Below are 24,170 nucleotides of genomic sequence, written 5' to 3'. Positions count from 1 at the left end.
TATTTTAAAGTTGCACTATAGATTATGTTCAGAATGTCCAAAGTATGATTCAGTGTTGCTTAGACAGGAAACCAGCTATGTCTCCAGTTGTCTCAGTGTCTTATGCCTGCTAGCATCATAGCTCTGGGGAGGTCAGTCGTTCCACCATTTAAGTCCAGACTGAATTTCCTCAACAACTATTGGAAGGATTGCCATTAAATTTTCATGTTCCCAAGAGGATGAATCCTATAGACTTTTAGTGATCCCCTGGCTTTTCATCAGGCTCTATCATCAGGCCAAACTAATGACATCCTCAGCTCTACTTTGTGTTTTGTGCCAGTTAGAAAAAGCTGGTATGCCAACACTAAAATGCTGAGGATGGTAAATATTACACCTGATAACCATCAGCGTGATGGCACTGTCAAAGCAACGCTGTCGAACAGCAGCCTCACACAGCTGCTAGCATGGCTGTTGACTAATAGTTTTGTCGACAGAGGGATGTAGCTCCTGCGTCAGCCTTTATGTTTTCTCCTCCTGTCTTCCTGTCTTCCTGTCTGTCTTCCTGTCTTCCTGTCTGTCTTCCTGTCTTCCTGTCTGTCTGTCTGTCATACGCTTTGTCTGTTTTCAAGTTTCTATCTCGAACACGCTTGCTGAAAAGTAACTCCCAGAGTGGTTAGCATGACTTTTATACCTTATTTCATGCATGAGCATTAGCACGGCAGTTATGCTAAATAATATTAGACAAATCAACTGATTAGTCTTAGTCTAACAACCAAGCAGTTCCGCGTGCAATTGCTATTCCTGTATATTGTATCGTCTAGATTACACATGTAGAACAGCACCTTTTGACATTTACCAGCAGTTAACGGGTTAATTTTCTCAGTTTCTCTTTGTATTCACTTTGCTAACAATGGTCTCAGTCTGGCCCTGTCACAGCCAGAAGATTTATGACAACTTGCTTGGCACGTACAAGAGTGAAATTGTGCATTTTTTTGCTGTAACTCATCACTATTTTTGCTGACAGTCCAGTATCTGGGCTGAAAAGTGTCAGAGAGAATCCACAATATGCAACAACACTGAATATTTTATTGGGCCGTGGAGGAGCCATGTGTGGATGTACTTGCCGTCTACTTGTTAGGGATTTGGTTCAGTAATTCAAGCTTTGTATATCTTTTTCTCTCCCTCTATCCCTCAGTCCCTGTTCCCTGTCTGCCCGTCTTTCTCCTGCCTCATGTTCTGTTTCAAGATTTCAAACAGCTATAGCCTGAAGTTTGAACTTTGAAGCCATTTCTCCAGTGCCCACTGTTCAGTGCTTGACATTTCTGACATTGTTTCTAATCTTTATTCTGTTCCTGTTAGCAGTGGCTTGGATGCAGTTGTTTACGATGACACCCAGCCATCGCTCCTGGCCCCATTCGTCTCATTGAGTGTTGCCTCTCTCTGTCTCTCCTCTTGTACAGTGAAAGGTTCTTTGTCAGGCTGAATAAGAGCGGGTTGCCCAAGTCGCCAGAGAAGACAGAAAGACAATGCACGCTGTTTGTGGTGAGTAGTGAACATGACTTTATGTTTACAGAGATTGATTGAGAACAATTTCAACCTATGTAAAGCTGACCTAACTCATGTTCCATTATGCTGAGAACTAAAAGTTAAGTCAGTGCTCTGTAGCTTGTTTACACTGGTTGAATCTGATGCTAAAGTATGTTTTCCTGTCTTGTTTGTCAGGATTTGGGAAGCAGTGATTTGCGAAAAGATGTCTACATCGTTGTACACATCATAAGAATAGGTAGGAGTTACGACGCTGCCTCTTTATTCTACTGAGCACTTCATGCTTTTTAAATCTCTCGGGCTTTCATAACACTACTGTTCTGACTGTGGATTTCGCTTTGTGTGTGTCTGTGTGTGTGCACAGGGAGGATGGGAGCAGGGGAGAAGAAGAACCTGTGTAGTGTACAGTACAGGCGGCCGTTTGGCTGCGCTGTCGTCAGCATCGCTGATCTCCTCACTGCTGACTCTAAGGACGACCACCTGCTCAAGGTTTATGCGTAAGTCGCTGCAAAAAAACCAGCACTTCACTCCTAAGTCCTTTCTTCCGACCATGATGGACGTAAAGGAATACATTTTGATTTCTCTTTTGAAAAAGGGTTAAACACTCTGCATACCAGCAGCTCTGAAGTTAATGATTAAAATGCTATGTCCCTTTTGTCCGGTCTGTCTAAAAACTACAAGCAGTGCTTTTACAGGGGGTCTTCATGCTAAGCTAAGCTAATCATCTCCTGTCTTAGCTTCATATTTGGACACATCTGAAAGTTATAGATGTTCTCATCTCACTTGCATCAATAAAGCAAATAAGTATATTTCCCTAAATGAGTCACTGGGCTTTAAATGTGGTACAAGTCATATTTCTATTCAAAATACCTACAAATACATAATCCTGTTAAACAGACTATGTATCAGTCCTCAAAAACCTTGCTGGATTTCCCTTTTATAAAGCTCCTTCCTATTAGCTGGTAGTGAAACTAAATAACAGAAGTATCGCTAGAAGAATTTCACAAACAAAAAGGTAGACAGGGCACATTTTTCTGTTGTACTTTAGAGGATTTTTTTTTTTTTTTTTTTTTTCAGTGAAAGTATTCTGTGGTCCAACCTAGTCTACAAGCTGCCCTTAGGGACAGAAAAAGCTACTGTTGACACATTAGTTTGACCTAAATTATATCTGGATCAGACGGAGTGGCCAAATACACTCAGCTCAGAAGAAAATAAAACCACTTTCTCTATATGTGTAGTACCACCAGTGAGAGGTTTCAGTGGGAGATTTCAGGTGGTTTAGCATAAAAATTCTCAGCCGGATGTTTTCAGAATTGGTGTCAAACAAGACTTTGTTGCAGGTAAGAATTATTTTTCCCCTGACGTGCCCTTTTTAAAACTCTAAATAACAGGTTTTGTTTCTAGTCAGAGTCGAAGCAACACGAATGAGTCATACACATCATACATTTTAAACATTACAAGCAACTAGTTGGTTGGAGTGCAGCAGAATAGCAGAATACCTTAACTTGTCATGAGGAGCAGAGTTTCTGAAAATGATTATATTGTATTATGTCCTCTGAGAAAACACACTTCCTGTTATCTCAGTTTTTGTGTCTGGAACCACAACTTGAAAGCGGAAAGCCTGTGTTAAAAACTGGGGACCTTGATGCTCCTTGTTGAATTGTGGGAAATGGACCCAGTGTTTTCCGTGATGACCCTTATATATGGCCCAAATTCAGCATAACTTTGCCTCTGCTGCATCAATTTTAACCGTTCTTCTGGAAATCTGTCTCCTGTGAGTCCCCCCAAAAGTCACTGAAATGCAACACTAAATTGTTGGAGGGCCCCTTTGAGCGGGAAATCTATAAAGTTTCTCCATTGTTTTCTCTCATATTTTCATCTCAGGTGTAACACTGAGAGTGAGTGGCACCAGATCCACGAGAACATCATCAAAAAGGCCAATTCCAGATACAACTTGTCCGGCTCCAACACTGGTAAGAACCACACCTGTTTTATCCATTTTGCTCCCTCACACCTGCACATCGTACTTGGCGATTTAGTGATGCTGCAAGTTGGATAAACCGGTTCACTTTTTGTCATATTTTTAAAATCAGGGAACAACTCTCAAAGCTGTTACTTCACAGTTTGGTGGAAATCAGATTCGTTTGTCTGACAAAACCATGAACCAAATTATGCTGTGATGACAAACTCACCAGCTGACTTACATCATCCGTCTCTTTACCATGCGAGTTTCCAATCTGAGTCAGTTTCCGGTCAGTCTGAGTGTTGTTTATGTTGGTGTGAAGTTCCTCTTCTCCTCTTCAGGGGAGCAGATCAGTCTTCACATGGTTGCATCTGCAGGAAGCCTGCTGTTGCAAATGCATTCAGATGATTTTTTTATAAATAGCTGCAATCGCACCATACGGAACAACAGCATCAACAGTTTCCCATAGCAACAGGTTGGTGGAGAATCAGAACATTCAGTTCTTCGAACGTCAAAGAAATGTCATATGGCATATGAAGAGGTTTGTTCTGCAGAGAGGTTTGTACATCATTCCTGTGGATTGCACAATGTTTTTCACCATCACAGCTGTTGTACACAAAATAATAGTCACAGAAGAACTTCTGATTATGACTTCAAACTCTAATCGGCAGGGAAGGCAGCTCGAATGGGGCACAGAGTGTGAAGCGAAAAGCCATACTGACATCATAAATTAAACAGGGCTGGCTAGTTTGCAGCTGTTTGCATGAAGGGGGCAAATGCACAACCAACAGTAAGCAATCACCAAGAGAAGTTTGCCTCATGGCCGATTTACATAAATATGTTTGAAGTGTTGCTGCAAACCTGCTGCAGGTTCTTGTCCTCATAATGAAAATTTTCATTTTGTGTGGTAACAGTTCATTGTCTTCTTACATCTCCCCCGTGTGTTCTTAGAACAACACACAGAAAAGGTTGGTAATTGATTTGAAGACTATCAGCCTGCAAACTAGAGAGATTATAAGAATGTCAAGAATCTGTGAGACTGATCTACTGAGTCAGCTCCTCTTTCCACCTTCCCTCAGAAGGCCAATAATTACTTGAGGAGAAGTCATACAACTCCAGTATGTTAAATTATCATGAATAATCTTGCATAACCGTGAAGGGATGCGGTAATTAAACTGAAAGACAAAAAGCCATTTAGCACAGTCTACGGTACCCGAGCAGCGTCTTCTGCACCACGTTGGCTCATAACAAAACTGCAGCATCTGGCTAAAATCTTAAATGGCAGAGCTGCTGTTGAATGGGCGGAGGTGTTAAGTGCTTTGCATTGCTGGGCTGATAAGCAGCAAAAGTCTAAATGAATTTCTGATCAAACATACAGCAGAGGAATGACTCTAAAATAGGAATATTAAGCAACTTACTTGACTGTTCTGCTGCTGTTGACTTGCTGTGTTGTCATTGATAACACACAAGTACACACGTGTTATCAGATTTAATAACAGATAACACACACAGATAATGTGTTGCTGTTTAACTTCCAAGACTTTATGCTCATGACACTGCAGATATGTGGTTCTCCAGGAAAAGCTGCACAGTGTTTGGGTGCCTGCTGGATAACATTAGGATTTTTTTTTTTTTTTTAATCAAAAACAATTAATCACACTGTTTTGGTAAAAACAACATCACTGACAAGTGACAGCATGTTTCCTTAGTTCACAGTATCTTTGCTAAATGTATCCATCATGTACGCGTTTGCTTCAGGCTTTTATTTGACAGCATCATGCACACTCACCCAATGCAAACACACACGTACACGCACACACTGGGACACACATCATAAACACATGTAAGTGAATTATTTTAAAGAGTTTCCTCCCATCTTTGGCTGCAGTGTGCAGTTTATCACAAACACTTGGATGTTAGCTATTGACTGGCTGTCAGCTAAAGACATTGGTCCAGCTGAACGCCTGTATGCCTCAGTGCTTTCTCTTTCAAAGTGCATTAGAGGAGAGCTGCGGGTCCTTTGTCACAAAATTACATTTCCACCACTTCACTGAATTTGACATTGATCTTATGAAATCGAAGAAAAATACTTTAATGACCAAGCAGAGGTAATCATTTCAATTTTTAAGATAATGAGTGCTGGATAGTAGCTTTCATTTATGTATTATGATCACCATTCATCTGTCTGGACCAGATGTATTAATTATAATTTTATTAGCTTTGATACTTTTCAAGGATTATGCTCTTATTGGCTCTTTTAAAATTCCTCTATTTCTTTAATTACATGTCACACACACACATATACACACACACACCTGCTCTTACACAAATAGGATTGTGACAAGTTCTAACTTCCTGATTTTGTGACCACATTTTTGAAGATGCCTATTGAGCAACATATTAGAGGTCAACCCAAAAATACTCCAGGAAACATCACCAATGCAAACTCACGGTTTGCTTTTTCTTTATTGTTCTTAAATCCCTGGTGTCTTAATCGTTCCTTGCCTCCTCTACTTTCAAAACAGCCACATCATCGCTTGTAGCGCATTTCTACCAGCTACATGTTCATCTGAAAACTCAATTCGTCCTCAGGGGCAGTTATTCTGCTGCAGAGAAACATTAAAAAAATAGATAACACTTGAGTCACTTGTCCGGCCTCCACGCCAAAATGTGCAAACTGGGGAGAATATTTCATCATTAGCAAACAGGTCAGCGTCTCCTCTTCAGTGTGTCTCTGAAAGTGTCCGTGCAGGAGTTATAGAACACCATGCATAATTTAAAGACCTCAATTCATTACATTTAGTGTCAGGAGGGCAATTAAAACAAGTGTGCAGTGGAGCGGGATAACGTAATATGCGTATATGTGTACATGCTTATATACTGTGTGTGTTCACTATGCCATTCCTGTGCTTCATGTTTGCATGAGTGTGTGTGTGTGTCTCCAGTAGTCTTGCTGTGTGGCTCTCCTTTTAAACAGACCGGGCAGTGTGCCAGAAGTCTCTTATTAGCAGCCAATTAGCGAGGGAGAGATGAATGCACTGCCCTTAAAATATAAAGAACGCTGCGTTGTTTGGGTAAGAAAGAGGCAGAGAGGGAGACTGTGTGGAGAGACAGTTGTTTTGTTCACATGTAGCCTAATGATGATCTCATTTGTCTTTACCTGTATGTGTTCTGGGTAATCAAATTTTAAAGATGAGAGAGAGAGTTGATGAGAGGAGATGGTGATTTTGTTTACATGTAGCTCTGCAATCCATAAAAGGGATTTCATAAGAATCTGGCTATGTATGAGTCAGGTCAGGTAGATAATTCAGCTCCCGCCTCCACATGCAGGCGTAGGCAGCGACAGAAGAGGCTGTGACAAGTCCGCTGTTTTGTTTTTGAGATTTTATTTTCCTCCCTCCCGTTTTTTTTTTTTTTTTTTTTTTGAGTTTGTGAAGAGGCAGGCCGGGTGGGCTGAGGGCAGCAAAGGTTGGGAGTGTTTTTGTCAGCGTCAGCTCCATCTTCCAGGCAGAATAGTAATGAAACTGGTTTGCCTAATTGTAGCCCTGCAGTAGCTTTTAGAGCCGGGCTGTGTGTGTGTTTGTGTATGTGTGTATAAATGCCACAGGCTTGATCCACATTAAGGGGCTGGAAGATAATGCCCGGGTAGAAAAAAAACATCTCCCCTGTACTTAATGGGACCCGGTTTTCAATCCCCACCAGACCTTTGTGCCACAACTGTTGATGGTCCGTGTGTTGTCTTTTTGAATTATTTAGATCAGAGGAATGGTCTGTAGTGTCTGAGTCACCCCTCATGCCCTCTGTGTCTATGTGTAGAGCACAAGCTGTGTACTGCTCTACAAAGCCAAAACATGGTGTCTACATATTGGATCAAAATTAAATTAGGACCAGAATCTGACTTTGTGACATTTACTTTACCAGAGAAAATTATCATGCCACAGAAATAATTTATGAAAAATCTTCTGAAATTTGCAGCAACCTGACATCTTGGTAATTTAATTTGTTATTCGACAACCCTAAGTGAAGCAACCTCGGCAAAATGAAGGCATTACAATCTTTCTATCTGATACACAGTGTGGTAGCCAGCCTGAAAGCTTCACTGCTTCCAGCTGCTCTCTGCCTTAGTAGTGCACTGTATTTTGGCATCGTGCCAACAGGTCACATGTCTTTGTTGCTTCTCAGCGGCTGAAACCTCTCACAGCTATTGAAACATTTCACCACTTCCTCCCGACTTTCCTAAAAACATCATGGTCTTGTATTTCATACGTTCCCATGCTGCTCTTTATGTATCTGCCTTTCCTTGTCATGAGAATGGACACACACACACACACACACACACACACACACACACACACACACACACACACATGCACATCACACAGATGCATTGTGAGCTCTGAATACAAGCTGTGCTTTAATTTAGTTGTGCTGGCATTTGGAGTTATTGCATTACTGCATAAGGTTATTGATTTGAGACGACAGCCTTCAAGTAGGATTTCCTCCTAATAAAAAAGGAGCTGGGAATGACTCACAGGCTGTTTGCATTTTTTGTTTATGTGTGCGGGGGTGTCGGCTCGCTTTCCATACACAAGTGTCGCTGTTGGTGGATATAACAAATAGAGCCATATGGCTTTAATAAAGCTTGAATTATGCCATTGTCAATACTTTTTTTGAGTTCAGCAGTACATGACTGTTTATAGAGTTGGGAATATACCTCATTTTCAGCTTATTTATATACTTATTTATATACCTTATTTCATGTTTTTATTGGGCAGCTTTGGTGTGGGATAAGGGATGGAAAATCAAAGGTCATGTTGTTGTGATGTATATGATACTTCAGCCTTTGCATTTTTACATTATTTGATTTCAGGCCTGGCAGTGGCTCTGCAGCTCCTCCATGGGGACATAGAACAGCTGAGACGGGAGTACATGGTCCTCTTCACCCGGGGGGTGTCCATCACTAGGAAACTGGGCTTCTCTGATGTCATCATGCCAGGTAGGACACCACAGACACCACACCTCTATTACCTGCCTGCAGTGTGTACAAAAACTCCATCAGCACTCATAACTTCTACTGGGTGTCAGCTGTCTTTCTTGTTGCTGAACATACAGCTTCTCTTCAGGTCTGATGAGGGATCAGCATGTTACCCCTGCACACCACCGCCTCTGGTACAAGGGCCTAATTTAAGAAGAATTAATTTCTTTAAGACTTCATTGAATTTTTTGGACATTTTGAAAACCAGATCAAACCAGACAGAGTTACTTTTATGACTCCTGGCTGGGTAAAAAGAATAGAAGACCCTATGAGGAGGGGACTTCTATTCATTTTACTTCCTTCCTTCATTTAACTTCCTGGGAAAAAAGTTCATCTTGAGTGGTGATGTTTCAGTCTAGTCATTGGAGCCAAAATGTCTAACCAATAAAATATATCCTATTTGTTTACACTTGTTTTCTACATAAAATGAATTTATTTATATAGTATGTAGTTATAAAGTAATATTTTAGCTGACATCTTTTGAGGCTTTAAACTTATAATTCTAATAATGAATAGTGTGTTTTCTAGTGTTGTATACATTGACCTACATAATGTCCTATCCTGGTTGCCTTGGAAACACTTATTACGTGAGTACAGTGATGTTTGAATTCACCTAAGGGTTCCCTCAGAAATATGAAATATTCAGGCTGTTTCAGGTAAATTGGCATCATTCAGGTAGCTGCTCCTCTAAATGACACAGACCCCTGCAGTGACCCTCAGGCTTAGCTGGATGGGGTCTTGTTGCCTTGGTAACCAATGTACAACCGCTTGGATGTAAGATGAAACACGGGGCTAAAAATGTACATGTTTGTATTTACATATACAGGGTGAAAACATGTAAAAGGGAAAGTGTCTGAATTGGCTTTCAGACTCTTTGTCTGTTCATTCTTTTGTGAGAGCTGGACGTCAGGGGACTGTTTTTGCCCACAGAAGAGCTGTTCTTTTAAATAAGTGAGGTGTGCTGTCTGGTCACACAGATAAAGAGGAACCACAGACTGTGGGTCCCCCAGCGCCTCACTAACACAGATTTATGTTCACTGTCTCTTTCTTTGTCTTTGTCTGACTACAAACCCTTAATGCTGAGTGCTCTCACCCTGTCTGCCTGTGTAAGTCTGCCCTTGGGCGAAGGAAACAGTCTCCTCTTCTTTTTCTTTTTTTTCCATTTTCTGAATTTGTATCTCGCTGTATCTTTCCCCTCATTTTCTTTTTCAAATGCAAACACGCTCTTCTCTCCGTGCAGCTGCTCTACGTCTACCTTCCCCATTTCCCCTTTTCCCATTGTACATTAGAAAACTGCTCCCCTGTGTGTCCACCTTCCTGCAGTCTTTGTGTGTGAGCTCCGAGTGTACAGTATGGGTGTGTGTATAGAATGCCTCATGTTGCCATGGTTACTATTGTTAAGAGCAGAAAATCAATGCTGACCCTAGAGATAGAGATATGATGAGTGCACACACACACACACACACACACACGCACACACACAGAGGTTACATAGGGAACTTATTTCACAATGTGTCTGACCCCAGCTTGGCTGCAGAGGAAACAGACCCATCCTTTTTCTTAACCCATATCACTTTGCACCATTTCGACTTCCCCTACAAATAAATGTGTGTCTGGCTCAGACATTGGACATTCAGCTGCAATTATAACAAATACATTTAGAATATTACTTCTGGGGATTATTTATCCTCGATGTTTTGTGAGTTCACATCAATAACTGTGTTGTGGATTTGTTTCAATGAATCCCAGACATTGAGTTCATTGTTTACACGTTTGACTTAACCAGGTTTTTATAAAATGTGAAAGCAAGGGTCTGTGTTTTATCCACGACTGTGATTGATAGTTATTTTGACTAGTTGAGGAACTGAACTTGAAACTTTGCGGCTACAGGATGAACTCTGACACCCTTTGTCTCAAGCACATGTTCTTCTTCATTGTGTACTTTATGTTTCTGTTATTTTATTATGCAGTGTATACTGTATATGGGCCAGATACACACCTGGCGTAGATCTGCATGTAGAAATAAGGGCAACCAGTAATGATAGCTATGTACCTGTGTTTTGTTAAAGGTTAAAGGTGTCACTGTGTGTTAAGAGGAAGCTTTTTGTGTCTGTAGAGGGAGCTGAGGGTAATCTGATAAATTACCTTAAGTGATGTCACTTGTTTCACCCCGGTTTTCAGGAATCATTGATAACACACCTGAGTCTTAAATGTAGACTACAGGTTTGAATAAGGAAGAAAAATGTGTGGAATAAAAACGATGATGTCTCTGGATACACAATCTTCTTACAGCAGACTTTAGATCTTATATTCTGTGTTGGTCAGAGGTTATACCTCAGGCTTAGATTTCATATCAGCATTAGATATACCTTTGAATACCGCTAATGCTGTTCACCCCTGTCATGAAGCATTACACTAAAAATTGTCGTCAAGCTGCTGAGAGATCATTATTAATTGTCGCTTGTATGCATAATCAATGCCTTGTTGCCTCTTTCACCTTCCTGTTCCTGCAGGTGAGATGAGGAATGACCTTTACATCACACTAGAGAAAGGAGAGTTTGAGAAAGGTGGGAAGAGTGTTGCCAGGAATGTAGAGATCACAGTCTATGTGCTGGACATTGATGGACAGATCCTAAAGGTAAAAACACTTTTTTCCCCCCTTTATTTAGCAACTGTGTCGCAGTTGCTATGTCTCCATTTTGCAAGATCCATAACTGTCATTGGGAAAATATATAATTTTTAAGGGCTAAACACTGTGTTTAAGGATAGTAAACACCTCATTTAAGTCCTTAGTTAACTCCGTTTTTTTTTTAATAGTGGGTGTCTTATTTTGGAGCAAAGCTCTTCATTTAAATATCGCTGACCCAGATGAGAGCTAAGTGTCTTTCCACTGTGTTGCCCATTTCTGGTGCAGCACTGTGACAGTCTGCCTCTGTGGTTTCCTGCGCTGCCTCGGCCTCTGACAGAAAATAGACTCAAATATAACCCTGCTGCCACTGCCTCTGCCGCCACATGGCACGCAACCCTCTAACACACATAAACACACATGTTAACCATGTCATTCTCACTTTATTGATGGTGTGTACGACTTTCAGTACATTTATATTTATGTATTACACTGATACATTTATGCATTAATTCATTATGTCCTTCATTACCTCATCCTTGAGCCTGGCCTCTCATTTCCTCTCTTCACTTCCTGTTCTTTCTCTGCATCATTCGCCTCCTCTGACTCTGCTCACTCTCTTCTTCCTGTCTTTCAGAGTCACGTGACTGCCGGCTCCGGTGAGCCAGGTGGGGATGAGTACCACTCCTTGGTGCTGTACCACAACAACAGCCCCCGCTGGGCGGAGCAGATCAAGCTTCCCATCCCGGTCGACATGTTCCGTGGGTCGCACGTCCGGTTCGAGTTCCGACACTGCTCCAGTAAGTAGGACCGGGGTTGTGGACAACCTTTATTTATCTAGGAAAGGTTAAGTGAACACATTTTTCCAGGCTTTCACACAGTTTCACACATTAGCTGCCCAGGGTGTGGACGCCAGAGGTGCTTTTTTTTCTTTTCACTCGATTATCCAGGGGAGTAGAGGGTAAAGAGGTGTTGTTGTGGAGAGAGAACAGCACAATAAGCATTCGCTTTTCTGCCTGCATCATCCTGCCAACCATCCAGGCTCAGGCCCCAAGGCTGCTGCTCCCCTCAAACAGACAACGTACCAGCATAAAAAGTGCACTTTTAGTATTTTCATAATGAGACTGTTTGTCCAACTTCTCACCTCCTAATGAGACAAAGCTTTAATTATGACCAAAATATTGCTCTCACTCTCTCACTCTCTTTCTGGGCTACGGGGAGAAGGCCAAATCTCCTCTCTCATAACAAGCTGATATTATTATGCCAAGCTGGGAGGCTGGGAGGCTGGGAGGCTGGGAGGCTGGTGTGCAGTAGATATAGTAGCCTTATTACCTCTGGAAGTGCTAGCATTGCCATTCAAGGTCTGCCTATTAAAGAGTCCAAATTAGGCCTGTGGTGAAATCAAACTGAGGAGACCATATTACATGTACTATTAGGGCTCCCAATCTCAGGGACGACCTGCCTGTTGAAATATGATCTGCAGACATTCTCATTTCAATTAAGGCAACACAGAGAGCCCATTTTTATTAATATGCTTTTAAATGCGGTCATGTTGTTGTGGTTATTATATAGCAGCGGTAATTGTTAATTTGTTTGTGGGGAGTCCAGTGTTGTTTCTAAATGATGCTAAAGGGACTTGTCAGTGTCAGCAGTGCAATACTTTGTTTTATTGTAGCTCATTGTTGGTTGATATGTTCTGTGATATTTTAAACAGTTGAAATCATTTGCAGTAGTTTGCCAACTTAACTTTCTTTGCACGTTTACAATTTAAAACCGTTAATTCCTAACAAGCCCCCAAACTATTACATTGTACAATATAATAGCATAGTGTATTTGCTCGAGTGGTTTCAAAATATAACATACATCAATCCTTACCTGGTCTGCCAAGCTCAGCTGAACCTGCGTTTCACACAGTACCACTTAATCTTTCCTAATCTCCCAGTGCCCAAGTGTGTGAAGGCTTATAGATTAGGAAAACCTGCCCGAAGGGAACCAGACGCGACAAAAAGCAGAAGTGTACAGTTTTGTGAGCAATAACTTCCTTGGTATAAAAGCTTAATCACAGCAAAGCAAGACAGAAATAAAATGGCAGTGGTGGAGTACCAATTTTTAAGTTTAATTCACTACAAACTTGTGCTTCTCCCGGGAGAATCAACACACACACACACGCAGACACACACAAACAGAAAGTTGGTAGATGCTGGCTAAATTAATCAGTGGTGCTGCAATGAAAGGAAATAGAAACCTTCCTAGCACCACGCTCCTTACGTCCCGCTGTGTGCACATTAGCACTAAAACAGCAGAGAAATCAGATTACATGTGTTCATAATGCAAATTATGCCCAGAGCTTTCAGAAAGCTTCTTAAAAACATAGCTGCAGAGTTAATCAGACTCTCCAAGAGTAACTTTAACAAGGTCGACAAGTTTTAGCTGGTTTTTGCTTGTTTTTGTGGTTGAGGTTGCAAACACGTACAACTCAGGGGGAACTCACTACACCCTGATAATTGAATGGTGCGGCTACAGGTGCAGTAGACTTCAGACTCTGTGTATGGTCAGAAGTTAAAGGTATACTGCAGAGTTTTGTATTCAGTGTTTCTCATCAAAATGCATTGTGTGCGAACTGCGTGATGAGAAAAGCAGAACTGGCGTCATAAAATTAGCTTTTGTGTTTTCTTGCAGCCTGTGTTTGTGTATTTTGGACTCAGTGCCATGTCCATGTGTTGTTGTTTGACAGCTAAAGACAAGGGAGAGAAGAAACTGTTTGGCTACTCCTTTGTTCCTCTGATGCAGGAGGATGGCAGGACTCTGCCAGATGGCACCCACGAGCTCATTATCCATAAGGTAAGACCCGCATTCCCTCACTACCAGGACTTTGACTGAGCGACATGGAATGGAATTGACTGTGTCTTTTACAGGACAAGCACGTACAATGCTTTGACAGTGCACTGCAGAAACAGTCATCTGCATATGTAAATCCATCTGAGAGTGACTCAGTAGGATGAGATAATGTCACTGTTTTGATGCCTTTTCTTTTTGTCCACTTTATGCCTTTATCAGTGGGGACAGAGAGGAAACGCAGGGAGGGAGTAGGGGAGTGACATGCAGCAAATGGTCAAACGGGGGACTGCTTAGGGCAACTGAGCCCATCAGCTTGTGCATTTTTACTCATGCAAAAAAAAGGGGTCTAGATGTTAATAACATGGGTGTAAACTGCTTTTTATTAGAATTCAAGCTATTGGCCACTTAACCTCCTTTATTACATATTTAACATGATATTAACAGCCAAAGTGCAAATTGAAAACAAAAGATTTCCCTGATCAGAGAGAACAGATCTCTATGATCATCCAGTTCATGATCATCCAAATTGGTTAATTGCAGCTTGCAGATTCTCATAAGTGAACCCACTCACTCTTTTGTGTCACATTGTATATTATTATGTGAATAATATGCTCTAATTGGAAAAATGCAGTCATTCTGTTGTCACATTGTTTGGTGCCAGCTCGCATCACTCCATTACAGCCCGGCGGGCCAATGACTAATGTCCACTTACGTAACATTGTCAAGCTGCGAGGTTGAGTTTAACTGCTCGTCAGTGTTAATGTATGTGTCTGTGCTTGTGCTGGTGTAAGAAACAGTTGTAACTCAACTGGATGTATGCACATTTCCTTTGAGGCAGAGCTGACGGATGTTGTTGCAAACCCGCTGTGCAGACTCTATCTCTGTATTTAGCCTGACCTTTATGTCCATTTTCTGCATTTTATAGACCCTCAGAGACTCACTGTCATCTTTTCACACATTCTGGGTTTGACACATCAAAAGTCTAAAGCAAATAAAATGGCCTGCATCCTTAGTTAGAAGCTTCTGCAAGACTGTCTTGGGTGTAATTGAGAATAATTGCAGACTACATGCTTTTCCTCAGCTGTAGGCAAAGGGTGTGTGCATAAACCTGAGGCTTTGTGGAGGTCGGAAAAGCATGGAGCGCCTTCATACATTTTATTGGCAGCGAGGCAGAACGCTTACCAAAAGTCTGATTATTTATCCTGCTGTTAACTACAGTTTCTTTCAGCTCTCTTAAAAACAAAGCCTCCTCTTTTCATTGTGTTCTTTTCTCTTGTGTTGCCACCAGGTTTAGTCTTACACAACCCCACTAACCTGGGCTTGCCAGTTTTAGAGGACAGCTCTGGTATCCTGGTGTGTTCCCACCGTTAAGAGTGGAAAAAGGCCCATTCTAATGCCAGATGGAAGTTGCTGAAAAGCTCAATGAAACTGGCATGGCCTAGTTTCTCCTCAGACCCAAAATAGACACAGAAGAATCAGTCCAAACTGTGTGGTAGCTTTGGAGCTCAAACGGCCTCAGCTGTGCATTAAGGCTGCACATTAAATCCCCAAAATAACAACATCTCATCATTAACTTGTGCAGTGTTGTCATCCCAACAGGCTGAACATTTAAACCTGAGGTTTTAATCCTGTTGTGTTGTGATTTACAGCTGTACATGTTTCAATCATGACTGATATACAGCCTACAACCCTAAGCCTGTGATATAATATATAAACCTATCACATTTGTGGAAATCACCCACATTTAATCCAGTGTAATGTTGACAAATTGGCATTAAAACATTTTAATTTTAGCATTTCTTCCACTCCTTTCATTCCAGTGTGAGGAGAACACCAGCTTGGCAGACTGTTCGCGCTACCTGAAGCTGCCGTTCTCCAAGCCCAGCCTCCCATCCAACAACCAGACGCTGAAAGGCACCAAGGAGTCTTTCTGGATCACCAGCTTCCTCTGCTCCACCAAGCTCACACAGAACGGTAAACTAGACTCAGGGATTGATGTTTTGGCCTCTCGCCTGGTGAGGTGTTTGGCCGTTTGTGCCCGTTTGTCACATTCTTAACTGGAGTTAGCAGCGGAGTGCTTTTATAGGACTATCTAGTTCTCTACATCTGCTCAATTCAGCGAGTAGAGAAGTATTTCTGCCAAAGACATATCACAAAAGGCAAACAAAGTGGTAGAACGCCATATGTTTAAGGAAAAAACACAGGGAGGAAGAGACAGGTTCTGTGCAAGTGAGAAAGTGGTATTTCCATCCAAGCCATCTTAGTGTGTGAATAAACCTGTGAATAAGCTTGGAGGCAGAAATAGCCTCCAGTTTGCAGAGCTCCCTATGAACTAACAAATCCTTGTGTTTTCAGAAATGTGCTTACAAATGTGTCCTTGTAGTCTTTTTTTCTAACTGGCCTCATCCATTGTTAAAAAAAAAAAAAAATCGTCAAAATGTAAAGTGAAATATAAGCCTGTGAATATTCTCATTTGTCCAGGTCATAGTATCTCAAAGGAATTTTAAATCGAAAGCAACTGGACTTGGTTATTTGTCTAGGAAGACGTTTCACCTCTCATCCAAGAGGCTTCATCAGTTCTTGCTCGCACCTGACCGGGCTGAGACTGTGAAATATAGCAAACATTAGAGGATTCATTTATTTTTCTCCACTGAGTCACTGATGTGTCCCAAACTTCGCCAGACTCTGTCACTATTTTTGCCAGACAACAGTATGTCTGTGAGTGATGAATTGTTTTTTACCTCATTAAGTAGCTGGTAGAATATATAACCAGGAAAGCTACAGGCACTATTTATTTTCAACAGGCAGTTAATTTTCTGAATACATCAGATCGTTTTTTTTCTGGAGAATTGTTTATAGAAGTATTGAAGTTTTTGTAAAAAAGAAAAAAAAATTCATTTGACAGATTGGTACAAACGCAGTGATGCACACAAATTCACACAGAAAGTTGCAAAAAGACACGCTTCAGGTTGAACAGAATCTGAGGAGACAGCTAAAAGACTTTCTTCTTGAGGCTTATGTTTTATTCATGCGTATGTCTGGGGACTCTGGCTCAGGAAAATGACTTTTTAGCTCCTTTATCCCGCTGCACTTGAAAATGTCATCACTTGTTTGGAGTTTTTTGGGCTATAATTGAAGGGTGTGGCGATGCTTTGTGATTGGAGGTGCACACCGCTTTCATAATCTGCTTTTCTTTACAAACAAACAAGAGATGTGTCTTTACCTCTTCTGTTTGACACTTCTGCTTTTTGTGTCTTCTTCTTCGTTTATCCCTCTGTGTCTCCCTCTCTTTGTCCGTCTCCAGGTGATATGCTGGACCTGTTGAAGTGGAGAGCCCACCCCGAGAGGATCAACGACAGCCTCTCTAAGCTGAAGGAGATCGATGGCTCGGAGATTGTCAAAGTAGGCCCACAGTCAGATTCTCAGCCCTGGATTGCTCCTGCTATCCCTGGCATTCGTAGTATTGATTGTTTCTGATTTGATTTCAGTCCACACGTTTTTGATTTCATGTTGAGAGGCTGAGGATGTTCAAAAACTGAGAACTGAAGTTAATTTGAAGCTTCAGCTCTGTGCCAATTTGGACAAACCCTCTTTTTGTCCTTCACCAGTTTCTGCAGGACACCCTGGACACTCTTTTTGGTATTCTGGATGAAAGCTCTCAGAGATATGGGCTGAAGGTGTTTGATTCACTGGTGAGTAGTTTCTCCTAATGGTCTGGTCATATCCATGCATCTCTTTGTGTTTTGTGTTTCCTGTTTTTCTCGTGTGTCAAGCACAATCTCAAACGCAGAAAACACAAACACAAACTAACTGTTGGTGAAAGATCTAGTGATGTAACGCTTCAGAGCTCGCTGGACCAATCTCACCCCGGTCATGCTGCACTGCGCTGATAGAGCGAGGCCAGGAATCGATCTCCCTCCCTCCCTCTCTCTCTCTCTCTCTCTGCCGCTGTGTGTCTCTCTCGCTCTCTCCATCAGTCTCACACTGACACATGAGCACACTGTCTCCGCTCAGCGTGGCGTTATCAATGATGAAAAGGTCCAGCGAGCCAGTGCACTCATCAAGTTTCCTTTTTGTGGTTTTGAGATCAATCCAACAGGTCTGACAAGTGGACTTATCTTCTGTGGTTCGGGCAATTTCAGTGCAACAACCTGCACTCAAGGGAAACTTGGAGTAAAATGTGCAACCACTTTTTTACCTTGGTTGTCATTATGGTTATATTTTTATATATCTGTATTTTGAAATATCAATACTCATTCTCTTTTCTTAATCCTACATATTTTTCCTCTCATCTTTTATATTTGATATTTTTTCATCGCTCATAAAATAAAGTAAACTGGTTGAGTGCAATTTCACAACATTTTACCTACTCACGATAGATTTTCTCTTTTAATTCCAAGGTTGAGATTCATATAATAATGTACAATAATCTGTAAACTATAACTATTATTTATTTTATTACCTGTCTTTTGGCAAGGCAAATTTATTTGTGTAGCACATTTTCATACACAGAGGTCATTCAAGGATAATGGCAGAAATAAAAGAAGCAGAAGTAATAGAAATAGAAGTAAAAGCTATAAAACAGTATAAAAACAGAACAAAAACACAGATTATAAAACAGATAATATGTATAGCACTTGAATCTAACACTGGCTCAGGTTAGTTGAGCCTGTGTAGCTTAACATTGTGTCAATACACAGGACTTTATTTGAATCGGTAGTGGAGATCCTGAAGTTGGTAAAGAACCAAATATGTTGAGGAAATGTGTTCATCTGAGGGAATGATGTAGTGATAAGCTGCATAAGGGGAAAAGTGTTTTTAAAGGGGTTGAAATAGGTTGCACAAACTGTGATCTTCTCTGTTTATTTCTAGGTCCATATCATCAACCTGCTCCAGGACAGCAAATTCCAGCACTTCAAACCGGTCATGGACACCTACATTGAGAGCCACTTTGCCGGAGCTTTGTCCTACAGGTGTGTGGCGATGGTGATTTCAGCCTTTGCTTCTGCAAATGAGGCCACTGTTTAAGGCTACAGCAGCACCTTGAGTGCACAACACTGCAGCCTTTATTGTATTGTAATGAAGTATCACATCGGAGGCAGCGATAGAGGCCAACCTGCGTCAGTGCTGAGAGGCAGCTTTGATTTTAGTCACAATGGAAGTGTGAATAAAATGGTTATGGTGCCCCCTGGCTGATGAAAAGGGAATTGTGAAATTGTGCTGGCTTTTTCTACCTCCTCCTTCCTCCTCCTGTCTCCTCCCATCTACCACACTCATATGCACTCACACACACACACACACATTTTCACAACCTGCTGTTCTCACCGGCTGTCTTCTTCACACTCTCTGTACCTGCTAAGATATCGAGCTGGTGCTGTCTGCTTTTTTTTTTTTTTCTCTTCAGTACTTGTGCACAGTCAGGATGCTGCTGCCACATCCATCTGCTCTCAATTCTTTTACCTGTGATATTGTTTCATTAGAAGTGTCACACCTTAATTGTAACTATCTCAAGTTATTATTAGAGAATCACGATGTCACCTAGTCGTGATTAGAATGAAAAAACCCTTCCTTTGACACCAGCTCACCGTCTAATGAGAAGGATACTTCTCTTGAAATATCTGACTAGATTTGAACAGGTCCCTCCCAAAGTTCACCTATTTAAAAAATGCAGCAAGGGATTTTTATTGGATTTGCTGGTCATCCTAAGAGCATTACTCCCAACATGTAAATCAGCTGTATTTATGAAACTCTGACAAATGAGAAATGGATTTAGACAGTGTGTGATGTGAAGTGTTTCATTTTAAAATGCTGCATTGCCTCATCTTTATTTGCCAAATCCAGCGGGAGAATGATGATTCTATGTGTGTGTGTGTGTGTGTGTGTGTGCGTATGCGTGTCCCCTCTAGGGACCTGATCAAAGTGCTGAAGTGGTACGTGGACCGCATTGTTGACGCAGAGCATCAGGATCACATACAGCAGGTGCTCAAGGTGAGGCATTTGGTACCACACACACACAAAGGCAGACGAAGCAATATTTTCATATTGCACACTCCCACATGCGGCTGTCTCTATAGACACACAATCACGCAATGCACACATACACCACTACACCATCAACACAGATGCATCCAGAAATGCAAACAAACAAACTTGCTGCCTCTCTCAGCCGTCCCTGCTAATCAGCAGTGAATGTGTCATGCCACCATTCATTATTCCCCTCCTCTGTCTATTACGCTGCATGCAATTTTAATCAGCAGAAATGCACTGCCTCTGGTGTTGAGGATCCATATCGCATTATTCTAATGACTCATGCAGATACGCCATCAGAGAGGCACAGTGCGGCCTCTGTGTTGCAGTTTCCCATTTATCATTCACAGAACACATTCTGCAGCAGAAGTAAATGTTGTGCTGTAAATAATAAATAAGCGATACACAGCACATGTCTTTGCAGGAGAAGAATGCATAGAGTGTATTTTATTAGGCTTATTAGAGCACCTTCTTTTGACAAGTTCTGTTTTGTACCAAAATGTGAATCTTTATACAAGATATAAATACAATCTCACATTTGAGAGGCAAGCAAATATTTGGCATTAATTAAATACATTAATAAAATAATACATTACTGAAACAATTATTTGATCATCAGTGTTGCTGGAACATTGTGTGCACTGCTTTTTGCTGTCAGTTGAATTGAGTCATAAAACTTTGGGTTGAATACATCAGGGCAAAGTTTAATATTACATTGGTCTCTGACTATGTTCCCTTGAAGCAAAGTCTGACTTGGCTTTTTCATTCCCCAGCAAATGATAAATCATTGTTCCCTCTGTCCTCCAGGCCAGCGAGTACATCTTCAAGTACATTATCCAGTCTCGACGCCTCTTCTCGTTGGCCACAGGAGGCCAGAACGAGGAGGAGTTCAGAGTCTGCATCCATGAGCTCTTCATGTCCATCCGCTTCTTCCTCTCGCAGGAAAACAAAGGCACCAGTCCCGTCGCACAAACACAGGTGCGTGTATGTGTGTCTGTACTTGTGTTCAGAAGCATGAACATGTCATAATCCCGCTGTGCTTTTATAATCATCAAGTGTGCATCTCTGCATGTCTGTGCCTGTTGGCACATGTGCACCACATTATGTTTTCATTCTGGAGGACTCCTGTTAATGCAGTCGTGATAGGTGAGAAATTGGCTGTAATTGAATTTCATGCTGCCAGAGGGTCTGGAGTCGGAATAGGAATATCTGTGGCAGCTTTTCTTTTTCCGGTGGGAGGTGTGCACAGCAGGGCAGCCGCCTTTGCTGATTTCAAACTAGACCTAAACAAACAAGCTGAAGACGCCAAAGATAATCCTAATTACACACCAGGAACAGCTGCTTGTGTGGTTGTGTGTGTTGCCTTTTTTTTTTTTTTTTTTAAACCACTCCTGTGTTTTTGCCTCTACAGTGCCTGTGTGTGACTCTGAGAGTCTGTTTGTGTTGTGCTGTATCTTATGATCTTCTTCATTTCCATCTTTCTATTTTGCCTGTTTGTCTATTTGTCCATGTCCTCCTCCTCTTCCTCATCACTTTCCTTGTTTGGCTTTTCTTTATTCTCATTGGTCATGAGAACCATGTGCTCTTTTAAAAGACTCAGTCCTGGAGTGCACTCACAAGTCAAGTCAGGTGTGTGTGTGTGTGTGTGTGTGTGTGTGTGTGTGTGTGTGTGTGTGTGTGTGTGTGTGTGTGTGTTAAATCACCTAAGCTTGACATTAATTTCTTCCCTTTATTTCCTTGGTGTTCACCTTCCCCATGTGAACCCTGAGCGTATGTTTTGTTGTAGCATTAAGGAATAATTGTTCTCACCAGGTTTATTACTCCATCAGGTTTTCTTTTCACACCTCATTTGAACAATTATAACAATGTCGTCAAGACACTGGCAGAGTTGAGCTATTAAAACCTGCAGTCTTGTTTAAAGCCCTCCAGTCACTTTTCAGTGACTTTGTAATAATTTCACCTCATTTTGAAGCTTTGAGAATGAGATTATTAGTGTAGCATTAGCTCCTTCAGTTGTGGCCTCTCCATGTGGTCTGTAAATGTCTGCGTCATCCCTCCGCTGGCTTCTGATCTCAACTAATCTGTATTTTCGACACAACAATAGCTGTGGGAGGATGCAGGTCAGGCTAATGCTAATCCCAGTAAATCTGTGACATGTGGGCACATACGCTGGCTAACACACAAATAAATACACATAAACAGCAAAGCCATATACGCACAATTTGGCACCTATAGTATAATATATATATATGATGTCAGATATGTCGCAGTTTACATCACAGCATGACCTGACATCTGATGTGTAGAGCATTCAATAAACAGAGCGATGTGTTGCCGTGTGTTGCCAGACTGCTCCCTGAATATTGTCTAATTTATGAATTGAATTTCTGCACAGATGGCATTTCACTTGGGGAACAAATGGTCCCCATGAACAATTAACACAGGATTTCTGAAATTTTTCTGTTTTCCTGTTCTGAATATGCCACGCATCAGATCAGTTAGAGAGTTTACTTTTCTCCGTTATTTTCTTTTAAAATATATTTTAATTTTTGATTAAGGGAGCTCTAGATGGTTTTTAAGTCACATAACTAGAACATACTAACGGGAGCTATTTGTAAGTTTTACTACATAGCCAGCTTTAGCTTTAACTGTTTACTTAGCAGTCCCAGAAGAGTCTGGAGTCAAACTTCATTCCTTTACTAACCGAGAGCTGTCTCCAGTTGTGGAAAGCAACACCAATGTTAACTCTTGTCTCTATCACCTCTTTTCTTCAATTGAAGTTAGCATGCTAACCAGCTAGCCCCAGCCCGTTGCATCACTTTCCAATAGCGACTCACTGTAGCTTCCGGATGTAGTGCTTCTCAGAGGGTGTATTATAACTTGCAATGCAATCATTTGTGAAGCTCTTTTCAAGCAACAATCCACCGAGGGGCCTTTAAAAAATAGCAGTACTATAAAACTCCTCGTTGCTCCATTTAAACCAAACTTTTGTCAAAATCAGCTTCTATCCTGGAAAAATGAATGTAGGTTAAAAAGAAAATGTAAAATGAGGCTGTCATAAAATTCATTTTTCAGTGGTTCAGCGAGAATCTAACAGAACTTGACAGGAAGAAAGAGCATCAGACAGAGAGCTGCAAACAGCCACAGACAGCAGTCCCACTGGAGCAGTCCTTTAGTTTAATCCACATAATCCCTGACTGCCATGGGCTCCAAGCAAATCCAGTCCAGGCCACTGATTCACTGCACAATAGTGAAAAAGTACTTTTATTTTCCCAATAACATCAGGTCAACAACAACGTCAAATCATAATGTATATTTATTAGTATGAGGAGCGTAGATTGTTATGTTTGCCAATTCTTATACAACTTAACACAATCTTCTGTAACAAACACTTTTTTCCAAAACCTTGAAGATACTGAGGTATTGCCGAGCTTTGTCCAGGACCTCCACAACATCATGAGAGTGGGCCTTCCTTATAATATACAGTATAGTAGTATATAGTAGAAAATGTACTGAAATTATTCAACACGCACCATATAAAACCTTCCTATATCCTGAAATGCTCTGTTCAGCCCAATTTTCTGCCTGTTAAGTAACAACAAAGTAGTTCCGGTCTTTTGAGAAAAAAGATGTTTGGACAATGACAGGTCCACAGCGCCTGTTTGATGTAGCATCCATATGTTCAAACATTGCCCCTCTCTGCCTAGGCGATGTTCCTGCGGACTTTTCCAGCAGTTTACGGCGAACTGTTAAAGATCTTCACGGTGCGGGAGGTGGCCGGCTTCGTCAGGGAGACGCTGGGCAGCCTGCCCACCACTGTCCACGCTGACTGTCCCCTGGAGGCTGTCAAGCTGCAGTGCATCGCCAAAACTGTGGAAAGCCAACTTTACATTAACCCAGGTAAAGACGTGTGGACACAAACAGATGCACAGCTTATGCACACTTTGATATGCACACATAATTGAGGCTTGTAAACACACTGAAAGCCCAACATAGAAAAAAATTGTGAGAAAATAACAGCGATACAAAAAGGCTTGCATAGAGATTATGAACACAGAGGAAAAATAAACAGCAAAGAGGGAGACAAACAGATTTGAACAACTAGATTCATCCACAAAATACAGACAAGGAACAGTGATACTCTGTGTGTTAGTCCT

General features: G+C 41.4%; 1 protein-coding gene across 4 annotated transcripts in view; it reads left to right on the top strand.

Moving 5' to 3' along the window:
* The window catches only part of dock4b (dedicator of cytokinesis 4b), a 112,942-nt gene that overhangs the window by 50,495 nt on the left and 38,277 nt on the right, over positions 1-24,170 (top strand). For all 4 annotated transcript variants that reach the window (XM_071501779.1, XM_071501782.1, XM_071501781.1 and 1 more), the window contains exons 9-23: positions 1,440-1,521; positions 1,702-1,762; positions 1,889-2,021; positions 3,409-3,497; positions 8,358-8,483; positions 11,036-11,160; positions 11,786-11,948; positions 13,883-13,989; positions 15,807-15,960; positions 17,291-17,388; positions 17,595-17,678; positions 18,859-18,959; positions 19,893-19,974; positions 20,821-20,991; positions 23,721-23,913. In XM_071501779.1, the coding sequence (XP_071357880.1) occupies positions 1,440-1,521; positions 1,702-1,762; positions 1,889-2,021; positions 3,409-3,497; positions 8,358-8,483; positions 11,036-11,160; positions 11,786-11,948; positions 13,883-13,989; positions 15,807-15,960; positions 17,291-17,388; positions 17,595-17,678; positions 18,859-18,959; positions 19,893-19,974; positions 20,821-20,991; positions 23,721-23,913 (1,769 nt within the window). The remainder of the gene's footprint in view (positions 1-1,439; positions 1,522-1,701; positions 1,763-1,888; positions 2,022-3,408; positions 3,498-8,357; positions 8,484-11,035; positions 11,161-11,785; positions 11,949-13,882; positions 13,990-15,806; positions 15,961-17,290; positions 17,389-17,594; positions 17,679-18,858; positions 18,960-19,892; positions 19,975-20,820; positions 20,992-23,720; positions 23,914-24,170) is intronic.

This window comes from Trachinotus anak, unplaced genomic scaffold (assembly GCF_046630095.1).
Source record: "Trachinotus anak isolate AG129_WGS33_773 ecotype Australia unplaced genomic scaffold, CSIRO_AGI_Tana_v1 ptg000018l, whole genome shotgun sequence".
Lineage (NCBI taxonomy): Eukaryota > Metazoa > Chordata > Actinopteri > Carangiformes > Carangidae > Trachinotus > Trachinotus anak.
The sequence above is the reverse complement of the archived record's forward strand: the minus strand, read 5'-3'. Positions and strand labels throughout refer to the sequence as shown.